Source organism: Aedes albopictus, chromosome 3 (assembly GCF_035046485.1).
Source record: "Aedes albopictus strain Foshan chromosome 3, AalbF5, whole genome shotgun sequence".
Classification (NCBI taxonomy): Eukaryota; Metazoa; Arthropoda; class Insecta; order Diptera; family Culicidae; genus Aedes; species Aedes albopictus.
Window position 1 is genome coordinate 325754129 of NC_085138.1, and position 21000 is coordinate 325775128.

General features: G+C 41.3%; 3 protein-coding genes and 2 long non-coding RNA genes across 12 annotated transcripts in view; 2 read left to right on the top strand and 3 right to left on the bottom strand.

Annotated features, from left to right (window-relative positions):
- The window catches only part of LOC109623365 (low-density lipoprotein receptor-related protein 1), an 880389-nt gene that overhangs the window by 753523 nt on the left and 105866 nt on the right, over positions 1 to 21000 (bottom strand). The gene's annotated exons all lie outside the window — the stretch shown is intronic.
- On the top strand, positions 246 to 1747 carry LOC109398333 (uncharacterized). 2 transcript variants are annotated; one of them, XR_009999147.1, is made up of 3 exons: positions 246 to 496; positions 555 to 841; positions 1387 to 1747. It is a non-coding gene; the product is annotated as an uncharacterized LOC109398333 (long non-coding RNA). The 2 variants fall into 2 exon arrangements; XR_009999146.1 differs by having other exon boundaries at positions 247 to 496; positions 558 to 841.
- LOC115268675 (uncharacterized) lies at positions 5673 to 7640 on the bottom strand. Its single transcript, XR_003898383.2, has 3 exons — positions 7036 to 7640; positions 6758 to 6949; positions 5673 to 6682 (listed from the first exon to the last, which is right to left on the bottom strand). It is a non-coding gene; the product is annotated as an uncharacterized LOC115268675 (long non-coding RNA).
- LOC109621238 (transmembrane protein 14 homolog) lies at positions 8685 to 9631 on the top strand. Its single transcript, XM_062842834.1, has 3 exons — positions 8685 to 8704; positions 8860 to 8971; positions 9067 to 9631. Exons 2-3 carry the CDS (start codon positions 8899 to 8901, stop codon positions 9372 to 9374), a joined length of 381 nt encoding a protein of 126 aa, XP_062698818.1. The 5' UTR covers positions 8685 to 8704; positions 8860 to 8898; the 3' UTR covers positions 9375 to 9631.
- On the bottom strand, positions 9637 to 16926 carry LOC109426925 (proteasome subunit beta type-4). Its single transcript, XM_019702485.4, has 3 exons — positions 16605 to 16926; positions 16250 to 16456; positions 9637 to 10198 (listed from the first exon to the last, which is right to left on the bottom strand). Exons 1-3 carry the CDS (start codon positions 16754 to 16756, stop codon positions 9745 to 9747), a joined length of 813 nt encoding a protein of 270 aa, XP_019558030.3. The 5' UTR covers positions 16757 to 16926; the 3' UTR covers positions 9637 to 9744.

Below are 21000 nucleotides of genomic sequence, written 5' to 3' on the forward strand. Positions count from 1 at the left end.
GCAAATATCTAATGAAGAATGAATGATTATTTAATAATTAATCAATTCAAGAGCAAATTTTCAATACGTCCTAAGTAACATTTTGATTTTATCGAGAAAATCGATATCCAAGTTTTGGTTTTCATTTTCAATTCCTATTTAACAATCGAACCAAAATCAATATAATGAATACGCGCAAACGACCTCAGACAACAGCATTTATTGCTTCTTAATGAAAAATATGAATAAAATTCAAAAAAACATTAGTTTTTTGCATTAAAACAATTCTACGTCGTTTGGTGTCGGAAAACATAAATAGGACATTTTGTTAAGTCCTGCTGAAACATCTCGGTTACTTTCGTCGGGTGCGTTACGTCGCGTTACGCGAATTTATGTTGCTTTCGTCGGTGTGTTTACGTCATGTTGCCAGCTGTCATGTTGGTTAAGACATGTTACTTACGTCGTTGTGATGACTGAAGTGGCACTTAGGTCAAACGAATACGTCTTGCAAAAAAGGGTATTTTCTTAGGTTTTAGAGAATGATTGCAATAAATAATAATTATTTTCTTTTTCAGCAGCTGTTTCCCATGCAAATATAGTGCCACAGGCAAATTTTAGCAACTGGATTAGGAGCAGAAATGTTGCGAAATTGGCGTCGTCATTGGAAAAGGATGTGTGATTATGATCAAGAAGATTCACGGCGGCCGAGATCCCTCATCAACCTGGAGCTCACTGAATCACATCGAATCATTTCCGTTCCGAGCCGGACAGCATACTACGTAAATCGGAGGAAGTATACAGCAGGAACGTCATGTGCCTAAAGCTGCGCATGTTGCGGTCAGAAATAAAACATCAATGCGAGGTAGGTAATTTCAATTGTGATTTAGTCATTATTCCATTGAGAGGACTCAGAAGATTCCTTTAAGAGGAGACGTTTCGGGATATCCCATTTCAATCAAGAGGAGCTCTCTCGGAGATTAGTCTAATAGCACTTTTTTCAAAGATTCCTTTGAAACGGGATCTAACGGAGATTCTTCAAATAGGAGTTCGAAGATATGTCCAAAAGAATTCCTTTGGAAATTCATCCAAGAGGAAGTCTTTCGAAGATTTCCTTGGAGACTAATAATTTAACAGGTTCAGATTGAATTTTGCAGGAATCTCAGAAGAATCTTAGGTGAGATTCTGCAGGAATCCCTGACCTAACTTTTTAAAGAACTCCTGGGTGGAACTTATGCAGAATTCCCAGAAGGCACTGCTGGGAAATTCCGAAAGGAACTTCTGGAAGAATGCTTAAAGAAATCCGATAAGAAACTCCAACAGAAACTCCTGGGCAAATCCTAGAAGAAACATTTTTTTTAAAGTAATATTATATTTTTAATAATACTAATAGATGTTTGATTGTTTCAGGTGACAACGCAGCCGTAGGAGTTGGTATAAGCACGTATAAGTACATAGCTCGAGTCTAGGCACGAGTACCCGTATGTGGAAAATACGTGGGTATTCATCAAGACCACGGTGAAAGTGACGGGTCCAATCTCTGCTAGTCTGGGATGTTTTCGTAATGGAAATGGTTTTGACTTCTCGAACAAAACGATACAAAATAGGAATATAAAAATTGACAATGCAAGCTCTCAATGTAATAACTGTGTAAGTGCTCACAGAAAAAAAAAACTATATGTAGGTACAGTAATGCCAGTTAGACAGAAAATACAAGTATTGAGTATTATAATAATGTAAATATTATTCAAATAAATGTAGGTGAATACGATTTCAAAATTTGGTTTTGTCATCCTGGCCCATTCATGCATTCTTATCAAGCTGAAAATATGTGTTATTTTTCGAATTTAGCATAGCTCTTCTAAAAGCTGTACGAAATTTTGAGAAAAATGGGGGAAACGCACTTTTGTCTACCATCGAAGAGGGTTTCAAATGTATAATAATAATATTCAACAACTTTTTTTGTTGTGCATTGTGAGTTTTGAAAAACTGTGATGCAGCTCGACTCAAATATCGAATCGAGGTGACGAATTCCGATTCGAATGAGGTGACTCGCAGTGTATATCAAAGGATTCCTTATGGGATTTCTCCACGAATTTATCCGGGAATTCCTCCAGGAAATCTTCTAGGAATTCCTTCAAGAATTATTCTAGAAATTCCACCTAGAATCCCTCTAGAGATTCCTCCTTCAGGGATTCATCCAGAAATTTCCTTAGGAATCCCTCCGGGAATTCATTCAGGGATTTCTCCAGGGATTTTTTTTCCATGAATATCCAGGTATTTCTTAAGGGTTTGCTTCAGGATCTCCTCCAAAAAATTCTCCAGGAATTCGTCCAGAAATTTTTTCAAAAAATTATCCAGGGATTTCTCCAGGAGTTCATTAAGGAATTTCCCCAGAGGTTTCTACAAGAATTTCTCTAGGGATTTTTCCAAGAATTCCTCTACGATTTTTTTCATGTATTCCTCCAGGGTCTCCTCACCAAATTCCTCCAGGGGATTCCTTCAGAAATTTGTCCAGAAGTTTCCCCAGGCATTCTTCCAGAATATTCTTAAAAGATTTCTGCATGAATTGTATCAGGGATTCCTCTGGGGATGTATTTAATTATTTCAGGAATTTCTCCAGGGATTCCTTCGAGAATTCCTCCAGGAACTCCCCCGGGAATTCATCCAGGAATTTCTCCAGGGATTCCTTCAAGAATTATTTCAGGGATTTCTCTAAGAATTGCTTCAGGGATTCCCCTAAAGATTTCTCAACGAATTTCTCCAGAGATTTCCCCAGGGGTTTCTCCAAGATTTCCTCCGACGATTCCTCCAGAAATTCCTCAGAGAATTCCTCTAGGAAAGTTTAAAAGCTTTTACCAGAATACGTTCTAGAATTCTCCTAAGGATCCTTCCTCGAATACGTTAATTAACATTACTATAGGATTATGCGCTGAGATGAGTATTTGCGGTATATGAGCGGGAAATTCCGTCAATGATGTACATACTCGGAACAATACAATTGAAGGTTTATTTTTAGAGGAATAGAGATCCAGGACATTCCAAGGTTGTTAAACCATAGACAAGCTGAATGATTATTTACTGAAGAACTCCAGTTAGCCATGGACACTTTCGAAAAATCCTCGAACGGGTTTCCATTATGTGCTACTGGAGAAAATATTCCTCCTTCCTATGGAATTCCTCATGGGATTACTTCCGGGATTCCTCAAGGGATTTCTTAAGGAATTCCTCCAGGCTTTACTCCCCCTGGAACACATGTAACCGTTGGTTCCAAATTGGACTTGTAGCTCCGCCACAAGATTTATTGATATTTCCAATTTCCTTTCCCGAATTTCCGGTTATGACTAATACGCCCTTTGCGAAGTAAGATCCCACTAATACCAGTATGGAACGGGTGGCTTCACTCAGTTGGCTTGATGAGTGCAAGAGCTCTGTTCCACTTTTACTGTACCCACTGTTTGACGGGCCGTCTGACAGTATAACAATGTAAAGAGACTGGGTAAAGTACTTCTTGGTCTTTAGTTTGACAGACAGATGGAGCCAGCAAAAATCGGGTATATGACCAAATTATGAGCGCAAAAGATTAAACAATGGATGTATGTTGAATGTTGCATGTTTAATCTAGCTCTGTTCCACAGATGGCCGTTGATTATAAAAGCCAGAAATGCCAATGATCAATCTCTTTTTCCGATCAAGATCACCAGAACAGACAGTAGTGCGCGCGTGTAAATAGTGTACATATTGTAAAAGGTTAAAATTAATTTATAGTTTGTGATAAAATCGTTAATAACTAAGTGTTGTTTTGTTCTTATCCTAGGTCTTTAAAATTGTGCAAGTTATGCTTAAAATACACCACAAAAAATATTAAAAATTAGTATTAACGTCCACGAAGATAGTACGGTTAGTGTGTTTGGATTAGTGTTATGTAAAAAGGACCTAACTAATATGTGTTATTTCCAACAGTAATGATGCTAAATAGTAGTGCGAAGATACAAAAAGTAGAAAATTAAACAGAAAACCCATAAGAAAAAGGTAATTTCTATTGTGAATTATTGTATTGTATTGCTCATGGCAAATTGTAAGAGGCTTGTGCTAGTGACGTCACGGGGTATTCAAATTTGTGGTTAGGTCCAGCAATTGGGCCTTTTTCTTTCTATTTGTGTACCACTGCCTAGGAGTGATCCCGGAAGCATCTGTAGTGGTCAAGTGCGCTCTCCAGTGATCGGAAATTGAATCTCCGTGGCGGCCTCGACAGACAAAAGCCGTGAGCCCCCCCCCCCCCCTCTACGAAGTGAGGATTACCGCAGCAACGGCCATTGCGATCTGCCGGTTGAACGAAACCACGATCGGTCGCCATTGCGTCCTCCGAATGCCTCCAGCTGCAGCCCAAGAATTCGCCATCTTCATTTGGCCAACCATAGCCCCGACAACCGTCGCCAATGTGGCCGCCGGTTACCTACCTGCGAAACTACGATCAACCACAGTTCGGGGATCCGGATCCCGAAGTTCAATCAGCATGCAAGTACCCCTAGTTAAGTGTGACGTCACAAAATAAATTATGTAAATTGTAACTAGCCTCAGAGTAGCCACTTTATTAAGGACATAGCCCTGGTTCTAGCGATTTTACCATTTCTGGCCCTTTGTTGAACGGTTCCGAACTCGGAAGGAGTTACCATCCCTCGCTGGTCTGATGATCTGTTCTAATTCCCATTAGTATATTTATTTAGAGCGTTTGTGAATGTTGTTGGCCGGTCTCAGATTTTCTATGGTGTTCATATGTGCTTCAAATGTTCAATGTTACTGTTGATAGACTGCCTTTAAAACCGTGGAGACAGGAAAGTTCAAGCCATCCTCTATAGACGACCCTGTTGATCCCTTAATCCCTGAGCTACAAGGTTACACACATTTTGAAATTCCTGCAGGAGTTCCTCTTGGAATTCTTTCAGGATTTCCTCCAGCCAGAAATTACTCCAGAACTTTCTCTAGAGACTGTTTAGGGACTCCCTTAGCCTAAGGACTCGGGCCTTAGGAATGCCTAAGCCTAAGGAGTTGCTTCCGGCAATTCTTTTTGGATTGCTTCAGGAACTGCTTCTGGGATTCTTCAAGGAGTTCCTCTACGAACTCTCCTTAGAATTCCTTCAGAATTCCTCCAGTGATTCCATCTGCAATTTCTTCAGGAATTCCTCCAGGAAATTCTTAAAGAATTCCTCCACGAATTTCTCCAAGAATTCCTCCACAAATTACTTCAGAGATTCCTCCAGGAATTATTCCAGGGATTCTTCTGGGAATTACTGCAGGGATTCCACTAATAATTCGTCCGGGAATTTCTTCAGAAATGCCTCCAGAGATTCCTCCAGAAATTCAGCCAGGAATTCTTCTAGTGATTCCTCCAGTAGTATTCCTAGAGATTCCTCCGTTAATCCCTACAGGCATTCCTCTCTAGGATATCCTCCAGGGATTCTCCAAGAATTTTGGCAGGGCTTAACTCGTGAATTCCTTCTGTGATTCTTGCTGGAATAACTTATTTTAAATTTTCCTTCTAAGAATTCCTCCAGAATTACTCCAAGAATTCCATCTGCGATTTCTTCAGGAATTTTTCCTGGTGCTCCTCTACGAATTCCTTGAGAGATTCATCAACGAATTTCTCAGGCATTCCTCTAGGTTTTTTTCTCATGGATTCCTGCAGGGATTTCTCTACATTTTTTTCCAGGGATTCATCTAGAGATTACAATTTTAACGTAGGCGGGCATATGCCCTCATTGAGTCTTGTCTGAAAAAAAATTGAGTCTTGTCTAGCAAAATGTGAAAAATAGGAATGTGGTTTTAATTAAATCGGCATGTAATGCGTCACCTCGCAACCTGAGAGGACATGTGCTGTGCTCAACCTGTGTTGAGAGCATGTCTACTTTTTGAATGAGCACTTTTTATAAATTGGCACGTGAATAGGCAAGTATTAATAAAAAGCATCTGAAGTTATTTTTTTTTCTTTATTTATAACTTTAATAGAAAATTATCTATCTGGATTAGGATAGAGCGGAGCAAGATGAGAACTCTAAGAATTATTTGTAGTACTAGAAGCGCACCCATGACTACCTTTTATCAAGATAATTAGATGAACTTATTTCAAGGGTTGCTAACTAGGGTTTCAAGGGTTTTGCCAAAACTAATCGCATTAGTATGAACACTAAGGGTAGCTCATCTTGCTCTGTCCTACTCTATAATTTGGTGATGACGACGAGAAATAGCTGCTGCTGCTTCAACATAGTTTTGTCCTGTATAACCAGTTTACATCCGACTTGGGTTTGACCATGCATCCGTAGCTCTGTGTACAGCGACAAGGAGACGGAGGAGAAAAATGCGATGCCAGAGCCGCTATTACAGTTGACATCTTTTACGGGTTACCCCCCACGGGACTACCTGTAACATTGATTGAGCCCGGGTTTGCAAATGCCGCTGGACTTGGTCAGATGGCCTTCCTGGTATTACTGCTGCTGGTGGTGTGATACGAGCTGATGCTGCTGGTGGAACTGCTGTCATTAGGCCTGCTGCAGATGGGCTAAAATCTGTGCCCAGTGTTTTCGCTGCTGCTGCAGAATCACTTGCTGATGTAGTACCATTTTCTGGGCAAATCGTCGAGGTCAGATAGGTTTCTTCGTGCTGCAGTAGCGGATTCAACAGGAACAATCGATTTCGTCCATAGGTTTTCCTGAAAATTCGTTCTCATTAATCTTATTCAACAAAAGGGATTCTCCTGGCCCGAGAAAACACTGAATGTGCTCACCTTTATTGCTACTTCAACTTTTGACACGCTATTGGTTCTATCAGCTTACTTTCGTCCGTCCTGGGATAACTTATGCATTCTTAGATCTGTGTACCATGTACAACGACGTTGAAAATACTGAGGAAAATTAATTACCAGCGCCGCCGTTGCAGCTGTTCATGACGAGCCGATGGAATCACCGCTTCGGGTGGTCTGTGGAAGCAGACGAATACAAAAACACTTTGAGATTTTATTTTTGTGGATGAATACCAACGCAAAGAGTTGGTCAAACGACTTACCTTACTGCACCGAGGAAACACTGTCCAGATTATTGTACAGCAGAGTTGTGGGAGTCAATCAGTGCTTTAGTGCTTGCTGTAGTATTCGAATTCCGGCGGCGAATGGTGCTGCAGCCGAGGAGGTTTCAGAAATACCGCTGCTCCACTTACAAACTGAAGGCAGGAGATATTTATCTCTGGACTGGACGAGCTAGATGACTAGTGATATCCAGATCTCGCCCCCTGTATTTACCAGTGCAAAAAACGTTAACTAGAAGACGGCAAACTCTTGGACGAACCAATTCTTTAGTTTTAACTTGCACCGAAGGAATACTCTGAATCACGATCCGAGTTATTGCAGGAAGTCCGCTTTTCAAGTTGGGAATGTCTTGGTACCACTCTCTAAGCTGAATGCTTACTCCGGTATTATGTTTCGGCGATGATGTTCCGTTATAATATCGACGTAAACACTTTTGCGTTATGTTTACCTGATTTTGTTACTTAAGTCGTTTTGACAGCGCACTTACGTCAGTTGTGAGTTACGTGCGTTACATTAGTCATTGTACCGACAAAACGACACATCTGAAAAGTGCTCATTTTGTTACTTAGGTCAGTTTGATTTATTCAATTTCAAAAGTTCTTAGCAACTATTGAGTTGTGATTTAGCTACACAGCATAAAGCAGGTTATAAGGTATTAAACTATGCAAAAATCTCATTTTTGTTTATTTTGTTACTTAGGACGTATTGAAAATTTGCTCTTGAATTAGGCTATATGGTTGGTTCAATAGAGCTAATAAACTATAGAGGAAGAATGTCGCTGGCGTCGCCGCCGGAACATCTCTTGCTGGCGGAGATAGGAAGGGATATAAGTGCCAAAGCGGAAAAGAATGCAGTTTGACAGATAGATACCCGACATGTTTCTGAGCGAGAACAAAGGGAACATCAGCGACATTCGTCCTCTATTGATTGATGCACCAAGCGATAAGAAGAAGAGTTTTGACATCCAAGCGGTGTGCCGTTTACATCCATCGACCAATCAGCGACGAGGATCTAATCGACGGCACACCGCTTGGATGTCAAAACTTCTTCTTCTTTTCGCTTGGTGCATCAATCCATAGTTTATTAACTCAGGCCGCACATGTCTAAAGGTCCAATCTGCAGAAGAGAGGCTCTCTTTGGTTCCCCTCTCTATCGTTAATATCTCAGCTGTTTATTTGTATCATCATTGTCTCCTTGCATTGAACGATGGTCAAAACAATCGTCTTTTGATCTGTACTGCAAAAATAGTTGAAAAGTGTACCATCACTTTGCAATAATTGAAAGAGAAAGTGAACAAAGAGAGCCTCTCAAATGCAGATAGGACCTATTGAAATGTTCGGCCTGAACTCTATTGTTGGTTCACCATCAATGATGTCGTTTTCAAAATTTGTTACTGTTTTTTCCGTGTCGAACGGGCGAACACGTAGGTGGGTTCGGACGATAAGAGTCGAATTGTGGTCAGTGCCGACAGGGCGAAATCGAAACGTCATTCACTTTAGTACACACTGACATTTCTAATCTAGCGTATTTAGTGAAAAGCACCTATTTGCTATTTCAACACTACAAAAACAATCGATGTGTTTAAAGGACGCGAATGTAATTCAAATCTGGAAAGATAAATAACATAAAACCTCTCATCTTCTGGGCCCTATGAGCCTCTGCACGAATCTGGCGTACTGCTCACTCCCACAGAAAACTTGAATACAGTTCGCACAGTAAAAGTCAAATGTGACTTTTACTGTGCGCGGTGTTTTCAAATTTTCTGTGGGAGTGAGCAGGACAGGGCAAATTCGTGCAGAGGCTCATAGTATTCATTGCAGTAATCGCAGCGAACCTAGAGCACTATGATTGATGTGGTTGGAATAATATTTGCTCTGCTGGTAGCAGCTGGTGGGATTTTCGGCTATGTAAAAGCAGGTATGAAGCGTTTATTTTTTGTACAAAATTTTTGATTTTTGATGATTTTTCCTGCTATTTAGACCATCACTGACGTTTCATGCCTTCCATTGCAGGATCCCTTCCGTCACTGATAGCAGGCGTATCGTTCGGCATCCTACTGGGAGTGGGGGCGTATTTCAACTCCATCCAGGAACCCATCCCACTGATTCAAATAATCTTCCTGGTGCTGCTGGGTGGCCTCATGGGATTCCGCTGGATGCGAACGGGAAACTTTATGCCACCGGGAATGATCACAGTGCTGAGCGTGGCCGTATTGGTGTGGACATGCGTAATCTATCGAGACCACTTGCCGTTCGCTCCGAAACCGGAGGTTACTGACAATGTCCCCAAGGCTGACGAAACCGTCACCATGATGCAGTGAGCCAACATGCCCGTATAATTGACATCTCATCAGGAATCTACGCAAACTATGTGTTTGGGATAATTTTAGGATAATGTGACAACAGTAAGACTAATGTGTAACAGTAACATATGGATTGGTTCGCATAACAAGCTACCTATATACCTATAACTTCGTCGGTATCAATCATCGGACCTCCGAACAGAACACATTTGAGATGCTATATTTTATAATCATATTTTGAATAGTAATAAAAAGGTTTCTTTCTGTAAGTAAAACATGGTTTACATTTTCGTATCCGACGATAAACCGATTGTTATGGGATGTTTTATTTGAAAAGATAATTAAATCAATAGCTGTATCAATTTCGCACTAAACTCCTCGTGTGCGTCTAATATCCCTTTATCATCGTGGCCAGATTCCAGTTCTGCTTGACGAAGCAGTTCGCATCCACTTGGACGCCATCGGTCGTGCAGACGGCTTGCGAATATTTGGGATCGCTTCGGCAATCGCGATACCACAGCACTTCCATTACGCTTCTGGTCAATTCGGAGGCCTTCTGCTTGTCCAATCCGGCGTAGGCAGTTGGATTTTCCGAGTACTCGCGGAGCAGTGGCAGGGCCAGATGGGTACCATAGCCGGTCGCGACGACGTTGCTGGTGTAGGCGCGACCACGCAGATTCACGTGACCTAGGAAGGGCTCGCCGTCCTGCATTCCTCCAACGACGATGTCCAGATAGAGTGGTTTGAAATCGCACCGACGGTTATACATCACGCGGGTGAGCCAATTGTAGAGGGATTTGGGTTTGAGTTCATTCTTATCTGCCAAGCACATATCATCGACCCTGGAAAGGTAGAAGCCGAGTGGCAAATTAATTAATAACATACTTGTCATGTTGAGTAGCAAAACGTCTATAAATTGCGCTGCCGTGAATCGCATATCTGTCCCATTTGCATAGGAAATCCAGCAAAGATGGGACTGATATGCGATTCACGGCAGCTGCGTCACACAAAACAGATGCAAAAGTAGGATATTCGTTTTAAACTTGTAGCGCTGCAGCGGTTTTCCATGGTGGGGGGAACGAATAGAGGCAATCAAACCGCTGCCAAAGCTGTGAAAACCACCAGGGTACGATGACGTCACGTTTTCGTTTCCCGCATCTTGGACCAATGTTTGCGGAACTCAAATGCATTGTCAATGGGGGAACCCAATTGATGTTGGCTGCAAACAATCATATGATATTATAGAGGTAATCACGTTCACATGTATGCGTGCCTTTTTTGTAGATGTAGATGTAGTTGTGAAACTGCGAGGAAAATATTTGCACTCTTGCCCCGGACGTTAGTTTTATCATTATTTCCCCGTTTTACCCAATTCGATTGGGTAAAATTTGCATAGGGTATCGCGCTACTTGGGCGGTGGCTTCTATATTCGTCTGTTTTCCACTATAACTCAGTCAATTCTGAACCAATTGACTTGAAATGTTGTACACGGGTAGATACTATACCTATCTCACTGCATTCCAAAAATTGTGTCAATTGGTTCAAATTTGACTGAGTTATAATGGAAAACAGACGAAAATAGAAGCCACCGCCCAAGTGGCGCGATTCCCTACACGGAAAAATATAATAATCCAAAAAATAAGTTTTAAAAACTCAAATTTGGCTAAACTGCTTAAAGTTTTAACTCAAAGTTGGGTTGTTTTCTCCCTCGCCCCACCGCAATGTTGTCGAAAACAAAGAGAGAAGCACCGACGCATCCGCTGCTCTTCCGTGGAAGAAGCCAAATTTTGGTTTTCTTGAGTTAACCCAAATTTGCGTCATTTTAAGCCTTCGTTGGGTGAAAATAACTTACCACTGTGTTAATTTTTTTGCAGCTATCAAACGAGAACTACTCACTCACCACTTTCGCTGTTTAACGCAAATTTGAGTAATTCCACGGAAGACCGCGATTGCGTCAAAACAACTTAAATTTGGGTTGATTTGTAGTTCCGTGTATGCAATCTGAATAGCCTTTCAATCGGCGTGCACTTTTGTGTAAGGAAAAATTTGCGCTAGTGTTCGTGTGTTGTAATGTCACTTATCTCTATTGGGTGGGAATTGACCAATCCAAATTCCTGTGTGGTAGTGGTTTGTGTTCAGATTTCCCGTGTTAATCTATCTGTAAGAACTTTGTAAACATCTTTTGTTCTCACGTATATGGATAGGCTTGCATTAGGTTTCGTGAGACATTTTTTGGACAACTCAATAGGGATGTCATATACGTGGTGAAAACACACACGAGCTGGGAACAGATTTCATAGGGATGGTTGATTCGTAGAGACGTATGATCGGGTGATGATCGATTCACAAAAGAATGTGCAGCTTGACGATCAAGGGCCAATCCTTCAACTTCAGTATAATCAACGTGTACAGCCAACACCCCGCAACACGACGTCTAGATCACGGGTTCCCAACCGGTGGTCCGCGGCCCCCTGGGGGGCCGTGAAGCCAGTCCAGGGGGGCCGCGATGTTATCAAAAAATTATAAAATTTTATATTATTTTTGTGAAAATTATACCAATTTTTAATTGTATATACTGCCCCCACTCGCATAACAGTCCCATTTGACTTTTCATCACTTTTGAGTTAACGTTATGAATAGTCATCATTTTTGATGTACTTCCAATAACAACAATAAAAATTACGAATTTTTATGTCAATGTGTGAAAAAAATACCAAGTTATGAGCGTCCCATATCAAAAGTACCCGCATAACAGTCCCATCATGGATTTTTGTGTTACGTAACACAAAACTGAACAACTTTGTAGTGATTGTAATATTTTTTACAGTTATATATTCATGTGCAAAGCAATGTGTGAAAGTTTCGAGATGATCGAAACATTTTTCAAATTTTGGCGATTTTTCAAAGTTTTATATGGAAACAAGTTTTCAAACTTCAAATGCCGTTTTCTCAATTCCTAGTTTTTGCAAATGGGACTGTTATGCGAGTGGGGGCAGTATACCACCACCCAGGGATGGTAACATTTACTTGCAAAGAGTTACACTCACTTGCAGTTTTCTCAGCTCAGAAGCGTGCAATCTAGAAACGATGTATGGACGACTTTTGCATTGTGGTTTTGTCTAAAACTTTGCCGAATAGAGTAGGGGTCGCACACGAATCCCAAAGTCGTGAAGGAGCTGTGAAAGCGACTCTCCACGAGGTGAGTGTAATTTGAAAACGCCTTCAGAAGAAAAAAAAAATTCGGCTGCGCCGCTGTTTTTCAACTACGACTCAAATTATATATTCATGACATCATTGTTTACGAAATGTGAGTGTCGAATAAAAAAACGTATCATTGATCGTCAATAATCCCTCCCATAGTAGATTTCTGGCTACATCACTGTACCCAAAAAAAATCGGTTTCGTTCTTTTAATTCATTTTGTTTCTATTTTTTTATTGGGCCGCAGATGTTCTGACAATTTCTAAAGGGGGTCGCCACCTGAAAAAGGTTGGGAACCCCTGGTCCAAAACTTTCATCAACAATGTCCGGTACCAGGCAATACAACTAAGAGCGACTGACTGGCCTCAACATACGCACAGAACCTTGAGGCAGCGTTGACAGACGAGGGCGAGCTCAATTGTGGACAACAGAACATTTGGAATGATGCAATGAATGAAATGCAAAGCACCAAAGGTCGGACTGGTGGTGAGTGCGTCAAAGACAAAGTACATGCTGGTAGGTGGAACTGAACACGACAGGATTCGTCTAGGGAGCAACGTTGCAATAGACAGGGGTACCTTCGAGGTAGAGAAGGAATTTGTCTACCTTGCATCCTTATTGATGGCTGACAATAATGTGAGTCGTGGAATACAAAGAAGAAAGAGCGATAAAAAAATTCCCCTCCGCATGTACTATGTACAAAATGTCGTGAACTCGCGACCGTCTTCGGACTTGTGCGGACACGAGACATGGACTATGCATCCAGAAGCCGGAAGGATACGGTGGGATACTGGCTAGGGCATGTTGCAAGAATGCCGGACAACAACCCTGCAAAATTAATGTTCGCCATAGATTCGGACGATCCGGTTAGTAGGGTTAGTACAATCCTAGCATTGGATGCTGGTTCAATGTCAGGCGGAACTTTTGAGGAATTTCAGAAGAAACTCTTGGAAGGACCCAAGAGGGAACTTCTGTAGGAACCAACCCGGGAGCTTCTTGACAGCTGCCGAACAACGTCAGCGTACCTAAAAATTTAGGTCCGGGTGGTACAGTCAGATTCAAAGCGGCAAGCGCTACTTTTAAAAAGGACGAAAACCGACAATAACAAACCGAACAAAAAATAATAAAACAATAAACAGAAACCTTTATAAGGCTATCTGACGTTTAATCACCTTTCTCTTTTTGGCTCCCGAAGAGGATAGGTTTGTTTTCATAGGGAAACGTTTCCCTATGAAAACATTAAACAAAAAATTGCTATCTTCTGATGCTGCTTGAGAGAGAAGGGTGATGGCCGCCAGATTGCCTTATTTGATGTTTCCGCTTTTTTTGTGGTAGATAAATGCAAATTAAGTGCGGCATAATGAATTTGTTTACTAGAAGCGATAATTATATCTATAAAACAAGTAAAGGCAAAGTAATCGGCTTTCATAAAATTAATAAGAAACTCATGTTTTCTTCTAGTGCGGTTATTAAGCACCCGCAAGTAATAAATTAGGTTACTTATGCTAACATTTTATAGCTACATATCTGGTGGCCAAGTCAAAATGGAAGTTAAAAACAATCATTCGCAGATGTTTTTTTTTTCGAGTTTTATCTTCGGTTTGGTCTAGCATGCGCAGTCACCAATTAATATGTTTTTATTACCTTTCTTACAACAACAAAAATAAAAATCAAAATAATTCCAATTTAATGAACATTAGTTTTTGCACTTCTGTTGAATACGTCCTTTTGATACGAAACGCTAGCCTCTTGTTGGCTTCCACTCACTACGAAACAAAAAGACGTTTTCGCATGGACAAAAATTGTTGCGTCAGTGAAGGATGGACCCGTTGTTTACGAACAGTAGCGACATCTGCGATTTGCAAGTAGGTACGCGAAACTGAGCTCATATGTCAAGTTACGGGGGGGGGGGGGGGGGTTGGTAGGAACCTCAAAAAATCTCAGATATAGCTCCATGAACAATCAACGAAGGGAATCCTAGAATAAATTTGTGGGAAAATCTCGAAAGGAATTCCTGGAAGAATCCAGGAACAATCAACGAAGGGAATCCTGGAAGGATCCTAGAATAAATTTGTGGGAAAATCCCGAAAGGAATTCCTGGAAGAATCTCGAAATTGAATTCTAGAGAAAAAATCCAGGAGCTTCTTCCTTCGGAAGGGAAGTAAAGTCCCGAGCTTAACTAGCCTAAAGGCTGAAAACAGATAAAAAAAAATTAAGAAATTCTGGAAGTAGGGTGGGGCGGGGCAAGATGGGTCAGTGCCATTTTCGGGCGCATTACTCATGTTTTGATTATGTTAACAATTTTGTTAGATGACCAGCATGAATATACAAAAGTTTAGGGCATTGATTGAAAAATTATTCACTCTCATTGGAAATCAAAAATAAAATAGTTTTTAGCCATTTTTCTTATGCGATACATTCCATATAATCTCTATATAAACGGCCGCGGGACAAGATGGGTCACCTTCAATTTTGAACGTGTTTTTGGAACATTCAAAAGATAATTATTTTTTATTATAAGACTATCTCATAAAAGACTTCAATCAAGCGGAATGAACGCTCAAAATTATAACATAAAATTATGATAATTTTTTAGTGAAAACATCAATTTTCAAGTCGCCTTAGGATCACTCAAATCGTAAAGTTTATTATATTCCAAATAAATATATAAAATGTTTACTAGTAGCTCTTGTTTACTCAGTATTGATATGGAGCATATATGAATGCGGAACAAATCTTATATTTTGACGTTTTTCGTTGAGAAAATGTGAATTACTTAAAAGGTGACCCATCTTGCCCCGCACTTTTTTCACGGCGCAAAATCAATCACTTTTTAAAACTGCTTGTTTAACATCATATTTTGTATTTAATAAACTTTTTATCGACTTTGAGCATAGCTAACTAGTGTATTAAAGAGTAGCGGACGAATACAAACCAATACGAGTTGTATGGCGCTATCCATAAACTACGTAGACTTTTTTTCGGCCATCTTAGACCCCCCCTCCCCCCTCGTAGACTTTTGTTCATACAAAATTTTCGAAATTTGTATGGAGCGTAGACTTTGGCCAGACCCCCCCGTCCCCCCTTAAGAGTCTACGTAGTTTATGGACAGGCCCTATTTACAAAGCTACGGTGATCCATCCTTAGGTGACCCATCTTGCCTCGCCCCACCCTACTTCCTAGATTAATCTGGACAAGAGCTCTTGAAAGAATCCCAGACGGAATCTCAGAAGAAACTCTTGGAAGAATCCCAGAGAGAACTTCTGAAGGAATCCCAAAAAGAACGCCCGGAAGAGTCTCATCAAGAACTCCTAGGGAATTTCACAAGAAACTCTTGGAGGAGTCGTAGTTTGGGTGAACTACGCACTCAGAGAAAACATTGGATCCTGGAGAAGAATGGTGGAGCGAAAAAAACTACAGCCGCGACTGCGTCAACGAAATTTTTAACTGACCAAGGAAACCGTAAACAACGACTTTTGCTTCTTTCTACAATATCTCACGTTCTGTGAAAGGGCGGATGTAAACCGAAAGATAATAAGTCCACAAAGGTATGTGTAGCTCCTTTGAACAATAAAACTCATCTGAACCAGAAAAGTACTAGCAAAATAAATTAAACTAAATTATTGCAATGAATTCGTAGCAGTACAACCGATGAAGCTCTTAAGTTTGGCTTAACAATACTCAAATACTTACACTTTCTGATCGATATGCCGCTTGATGTACTGAAAATCGGCGAAATCTCCGCCAATTCCGATGATTGTTTTGTCGTTGATTTTGTACACACGATCAACGTCGTGGAAGCGGGCCAACGACCCGTAGGAGACCAGCTTATCGGCAGCAATCACCACACCGTTGGCAAACTTCAACCCTATCACGGACGTTCCCGTCGTAACCGGGGTGCTGCGGAAGAAACATTACCGACGAGTTGAAATGACTTGCGGAACTTCTCCCAATACGAGCAACAGTCGTCGTTTTGAGGTTAGACCCAAACAATCCGCCAACAGATTGCTCGATTCCAACGCAACGCTATTTTCCCGGAGATACTTACTAGGATCGCTGGGTGCCATACTCGCCGGGTGTTTCCGATTTGGCAGAAACGGCTCCACTGCCGGCGTGGAATCCGGGGAAGTTGTAGAACGCTCCTGGGCTCGGTCCGTTGCTCCAGAAGGGGCCGGCGCTAACAGCCTGCATTGGGTACATGGTTTCGGCAAATGGAATTGCAACTATTCACTGCACGATTAACTTTTTATTGTGGGCACAAATAATTCGTTCACTGCAAGCCTTTTACGAGGAAAAATGTTCAATCGAAATTCACTGCACTGTGCGGCCAAGCAAAACTGGATGAGTTTACATATTTTGTTGACAGCGTTTGACGTTTGAGAATGAGTAAATTTTAGCACATGTTTAGTACATCGAGTGGTATCGGTAATTTCTATGCCGACAATTCGCCGTTAAAATTTGATTGCATGTGCACTGAAAAACAAAATAACCTCGAATTGGGGTTTAAATGTGAATCCAGATTTTTTTATTTTGAATGCCCACAAAACAGCAATAGGCTCCTAAAGGCCTATCTCAATTTCTGCATAATTCGATCAAGCATTGATTAAAACGACATGTTTACTCATTTCTTAAGTATTCCTATTAGGTAAAGCCCATTGAAGACGGGGATCCGGATGGCCAATAATATACGACGAAATAGTTGGAACAAATTTTAATGGCTGCCTTCGTGTTGACAATTTTCTCAGACTGCTCGTCCTGCTGTTGGAGAGATCAACTCTCTGATTCTCTACACCGAACTCTACCCTACACTGACTACACTCTAAACCAAAACACCGCTTTTCTTCATTTAATTCAAGAAGTTTACAGCTCGGCCATCCTGCACTAATTATTCATCTGAAAAGAAATTATTCATATTCACCCTCCAAATATTCGATGTCTTCGTAATCAACATCTGTATCCTCTTCCTCCAGATACTCTACATCCTGATACCCCTCTTCTTCTAATTTACTGGTATCTTTCTCATCTTTCAAATTTTGAACACCCTGATACTCTTCTTCTTCTTCTAATACACTAGCTTCCATTTCTTCGTCTTTCGCTTTCTGATATAGTCGCATGTTTAACGGATCGAATATCCCTTCAAATCTGGTACCCGTTACTTGAAACTTATCAAGATCCCCCACAACATATCGGTTCTTATCCAGAACCTTCTTTACAATATACGGCCCACGGAATTTAGGTTTTAATTTATTCCTTTCTCCCGGCACATTCACTCTCCTCAACATCACCAAGTCTCCTTCCGAATAGCCAGTATTCTTCTTGCAATGCCTATCGTACATTCGCTTATTGTAGTCCTGTTGACGTTGGTTATGTTCAGCTGCCTCCTCACGAAGAGTGTTTAACTCCAGCTTATCCGGTTCCGCATTCAAGTCCAATAAATATTGTGTCAGATCATAGTCAATTCGTCTTCGTTGCTCTACTCCGAAGAGCAGCACCGCTGGAGTTTTCGCAGTTGCTCTATTGACTGTATTATTGAGCAAGTATTCCGCGTCGGTAATGATCGAGTCCCATCTATTACCAGTCTCCTCTACGAGTTTGCTGATCAATGGCATCATAGTACGATTGTATCTCTCGATCTGTCCGTTGGCTTTGGGACATGCCGTCGCAACCTTAACATGTCGTATGCCATGATCTGATATGAACTTATTAAACGTATGCGACGTAAACGCAGTGCCACGGTCAGATATCAAAACCTTCGGTGTCGAATAGGTATGGAAATAACTTCGAAGAGATTTCATCACTTCAGTTGTTTTGGTCGTCTTCGTTGGATACAATTTGATGAACTTTGTGCAAGCATCTACTACAGCCAGGATGTACTCATTTTTTCCCTTTCCTTTCTCCAATGGCCCTAGATGGTCAATATGCAGCACTTCAAATGGAACTTTTGGCTTCTCTACGCTGAAAAGTTCTCCATCATAGCGCTTGTTACGAGGATTGAATGCGATACAAGAAATGCAAAACTTGACATGATCCAGTACTTGTTCTCGCATCCGAGGAAACCAGTAAGTCCTTTTGATCATTCCGCAAACCTTATCCACGCCGAAGTGTCCCATGTCGTTGTGGAATTTGTTGATTACCGATGGAACCATTTGTAAAGGAACGTACAACAAGGATTTGTTGCCTACTTTCTTGTACAAAATCTCATCCCGAACTTCGTAATCTTTCAATGATCCCAAACTCACAGCTTGCTTCAAATTTTCCACCGCTGAGTCTTGGAACTGAGCGACATAGAGAGCATTTTCGAAAACAGAAGACCCCGTCCGATAATCTTCTTCAATGAGATGCACGTTTACCCGTGAGAATGCATCTGCATGTTGCATCTTCAATCCTGACCGGTGCAATATTACAAAGTCAAATTGTTCAAGGTATAACGCCCAACGAGCAATTTTGGGATTAACATCCCTTTTTTCCAACGTTTGCTTTAGGGAGTTGCAATCTGTCAAAATTCTAAAATGTAGACCGAACAAGTAAATACGGAACCTTTGGAGACAATACACGATTGCTAAGGTCTCCAGCTCGAAACTGTGCAATTTCGACTCACTTGGTGACGTTTTCTTACTGAAATACATAATCGGATGCATCAACCCATCATCTGTTTGTCGTTGTAATAGTACACCACCATATCCTGCCGAAGAAGCGTCCGTATGAAGCTCCGTTTCCGCCGTCGGAGAATAGATTCGTAGAACTGGTTTAGAAATCAGTGCTTGCTTTAGCTTCTCTACCGCCTCTAGATCATTTCCTGTTAATACAAACTCTCGATCTTCCTTCAACAAGTCGTATAACGGAGCTGCCATAATGTTGAACCCGCTGATAAACTTTCTGAAGTAATTAACAAGTCCGAGAAAACGTTGTAGACTTTTTCGATCAATTGGAATTGGGAACTCGCGAATAGATTGAATATGCCTGTCACTTGGTTGAATACTGTTGAACCTGACGTCATAACCAAGATATTCCGTACGTGTTTTCAAGAAATGACACTTAGATAGCTGAAGTTCCAAGTGATTGTCCGATAGAACTTGCAAAACCTCACTCAACGTTTGGAGATGTTCTTCAACACTTTTCGAAGCGATCATCATGTCGTCAATGAACACCACTATTCTCCCGTCCCGAATGAATGGATCAAGCACTTTGGTTATGTACTTGACGAACATCGCTGGAGAATTGGCGTACCCAAAAGGCAAGCGATTGAACTCGTATTGCCCGCTGTTAGTCACAAAGGAAGTGTATTTCTTACTTTCTTCGGTTAATTCAACATGGTAAAATCCATTTTTGAGATCCAGTGATGAAAAATAACGTTTTCCCTGAAGTTTCAAAATTTGATCTTCTATCACTGGCATGGGGAAGTGATTTCTTTCAACGATTCTGTTCAGCGGTTTGTAATTCACACACATACGATAAGTATTGTTTTTTTTCTTGGTCAGCACTACGCGAGAGGTATACGGCGAATCGCTTTCCCGGATTATTCCCTCCGCTAACAAGTCAGCAACGATTTTATCAAGCTCATTCTTTTCAACGACACTAAGTCTTTGTGGCGTTGCGGAGAAGACTTTGTTTTCCTTCAAACGTATTTCCGCTTGGTACTTGACCAAGGGAGCTGCTGGTCGTTGGCATTCAAAATAACTTACCCTCAAAACATCTTCGAGTTGATGCCGGAAAGAATACGTCTCATTATCGTCACCCACATCAAGATTCCCATAGTCGGCTTGAAACGTGCATTCCGACCCCATATCCCCAAACATGGACCAATCAGAAAGCTTCGACGGATTATCAACCAATTCTGGAAGAACGTTAACTGGAAATGTTATAAACTGAATTCGATTCTCCCTGAGAAAGCTTCTACCTAATATCAACCCTACTTGCATTGTGTCCTCTGACACGACCAAGAACCGTGCAGTAAATTGGTTTTGACCAATATACACAGAACTGTTCCACTCGCCCACAACTTTTACTTTTGAATTATTTATACCAACGATCTCCTCTCTTGTGTGTCTAACTGAAATCTTAGAGGGTAACAAATTCGACTTTATGAGGTTAGCATAACTACCTGAATCCACCAGAGCTAAAGCACGGATGCGCTCCTCGGCCACATCCAACTCCACCATCGCCTGAGATGATTCGTCCACTGCTACCGCATTCAACGAGCCACCCTGGAACACCGCATTCGTTGAGCTTCGTGACGCCACTCTAGAACCCACCTGATATGGGTCCTTTTCCACCGCCGAAAAACATTTTTCCGTTGCATGTCCGACCTTCAAACACCTACCGCATCGCTCTCTACGTTGAGGTTTCATACAGTCGATGGATTTGTGTCCAGGTTCTCGGCAGTTAAAGCAAGTTATGTCACTGCCGACCTTGTTGACCGGTTCACTGGTGCTTGTGGGAACTGC

Excerpts from the sequence above, each read along its gene's own strand:
- LOC109621238 (XM_062842834.1), top strand. The coding sequence starts at position 8,899 with ATGATTGATGTGGTTGGAATAATATTTGCTCTGCTGGTAGCAGCTGGT. Across the intron at positions 8,972-9,066 it reads TTTCGGCTATGTAAAAGCAG|GATCCCTTCCGTCACTGATA; the intron begins GTATGAAGCGTT and ends CTTCCATTGCAG.
- LOC109426925 (XM_019702485.4), bottom strand. The coding sequence starts at position 16,756 with ATGTACCCAATGCAGGCTGTTAGCGCCGGCCCCTTCTGGAGCAACGGA. Across the intron at positions 16,457-16,604 it reads TATGGCACCCAGCGATCCTA|CACCCCGGTTACGACGGGAA; the intron begins GTAAGTATCTCC and ends TTTCTTCCGCAG. Across the intron at positions 10,199-16,249 it reads CGGCATATCGATCAGAAAGT|GGTCGATGATATGTGCTTGG; the intron begins GTAAGTATTTGA and ends CTACCTTTCCAG.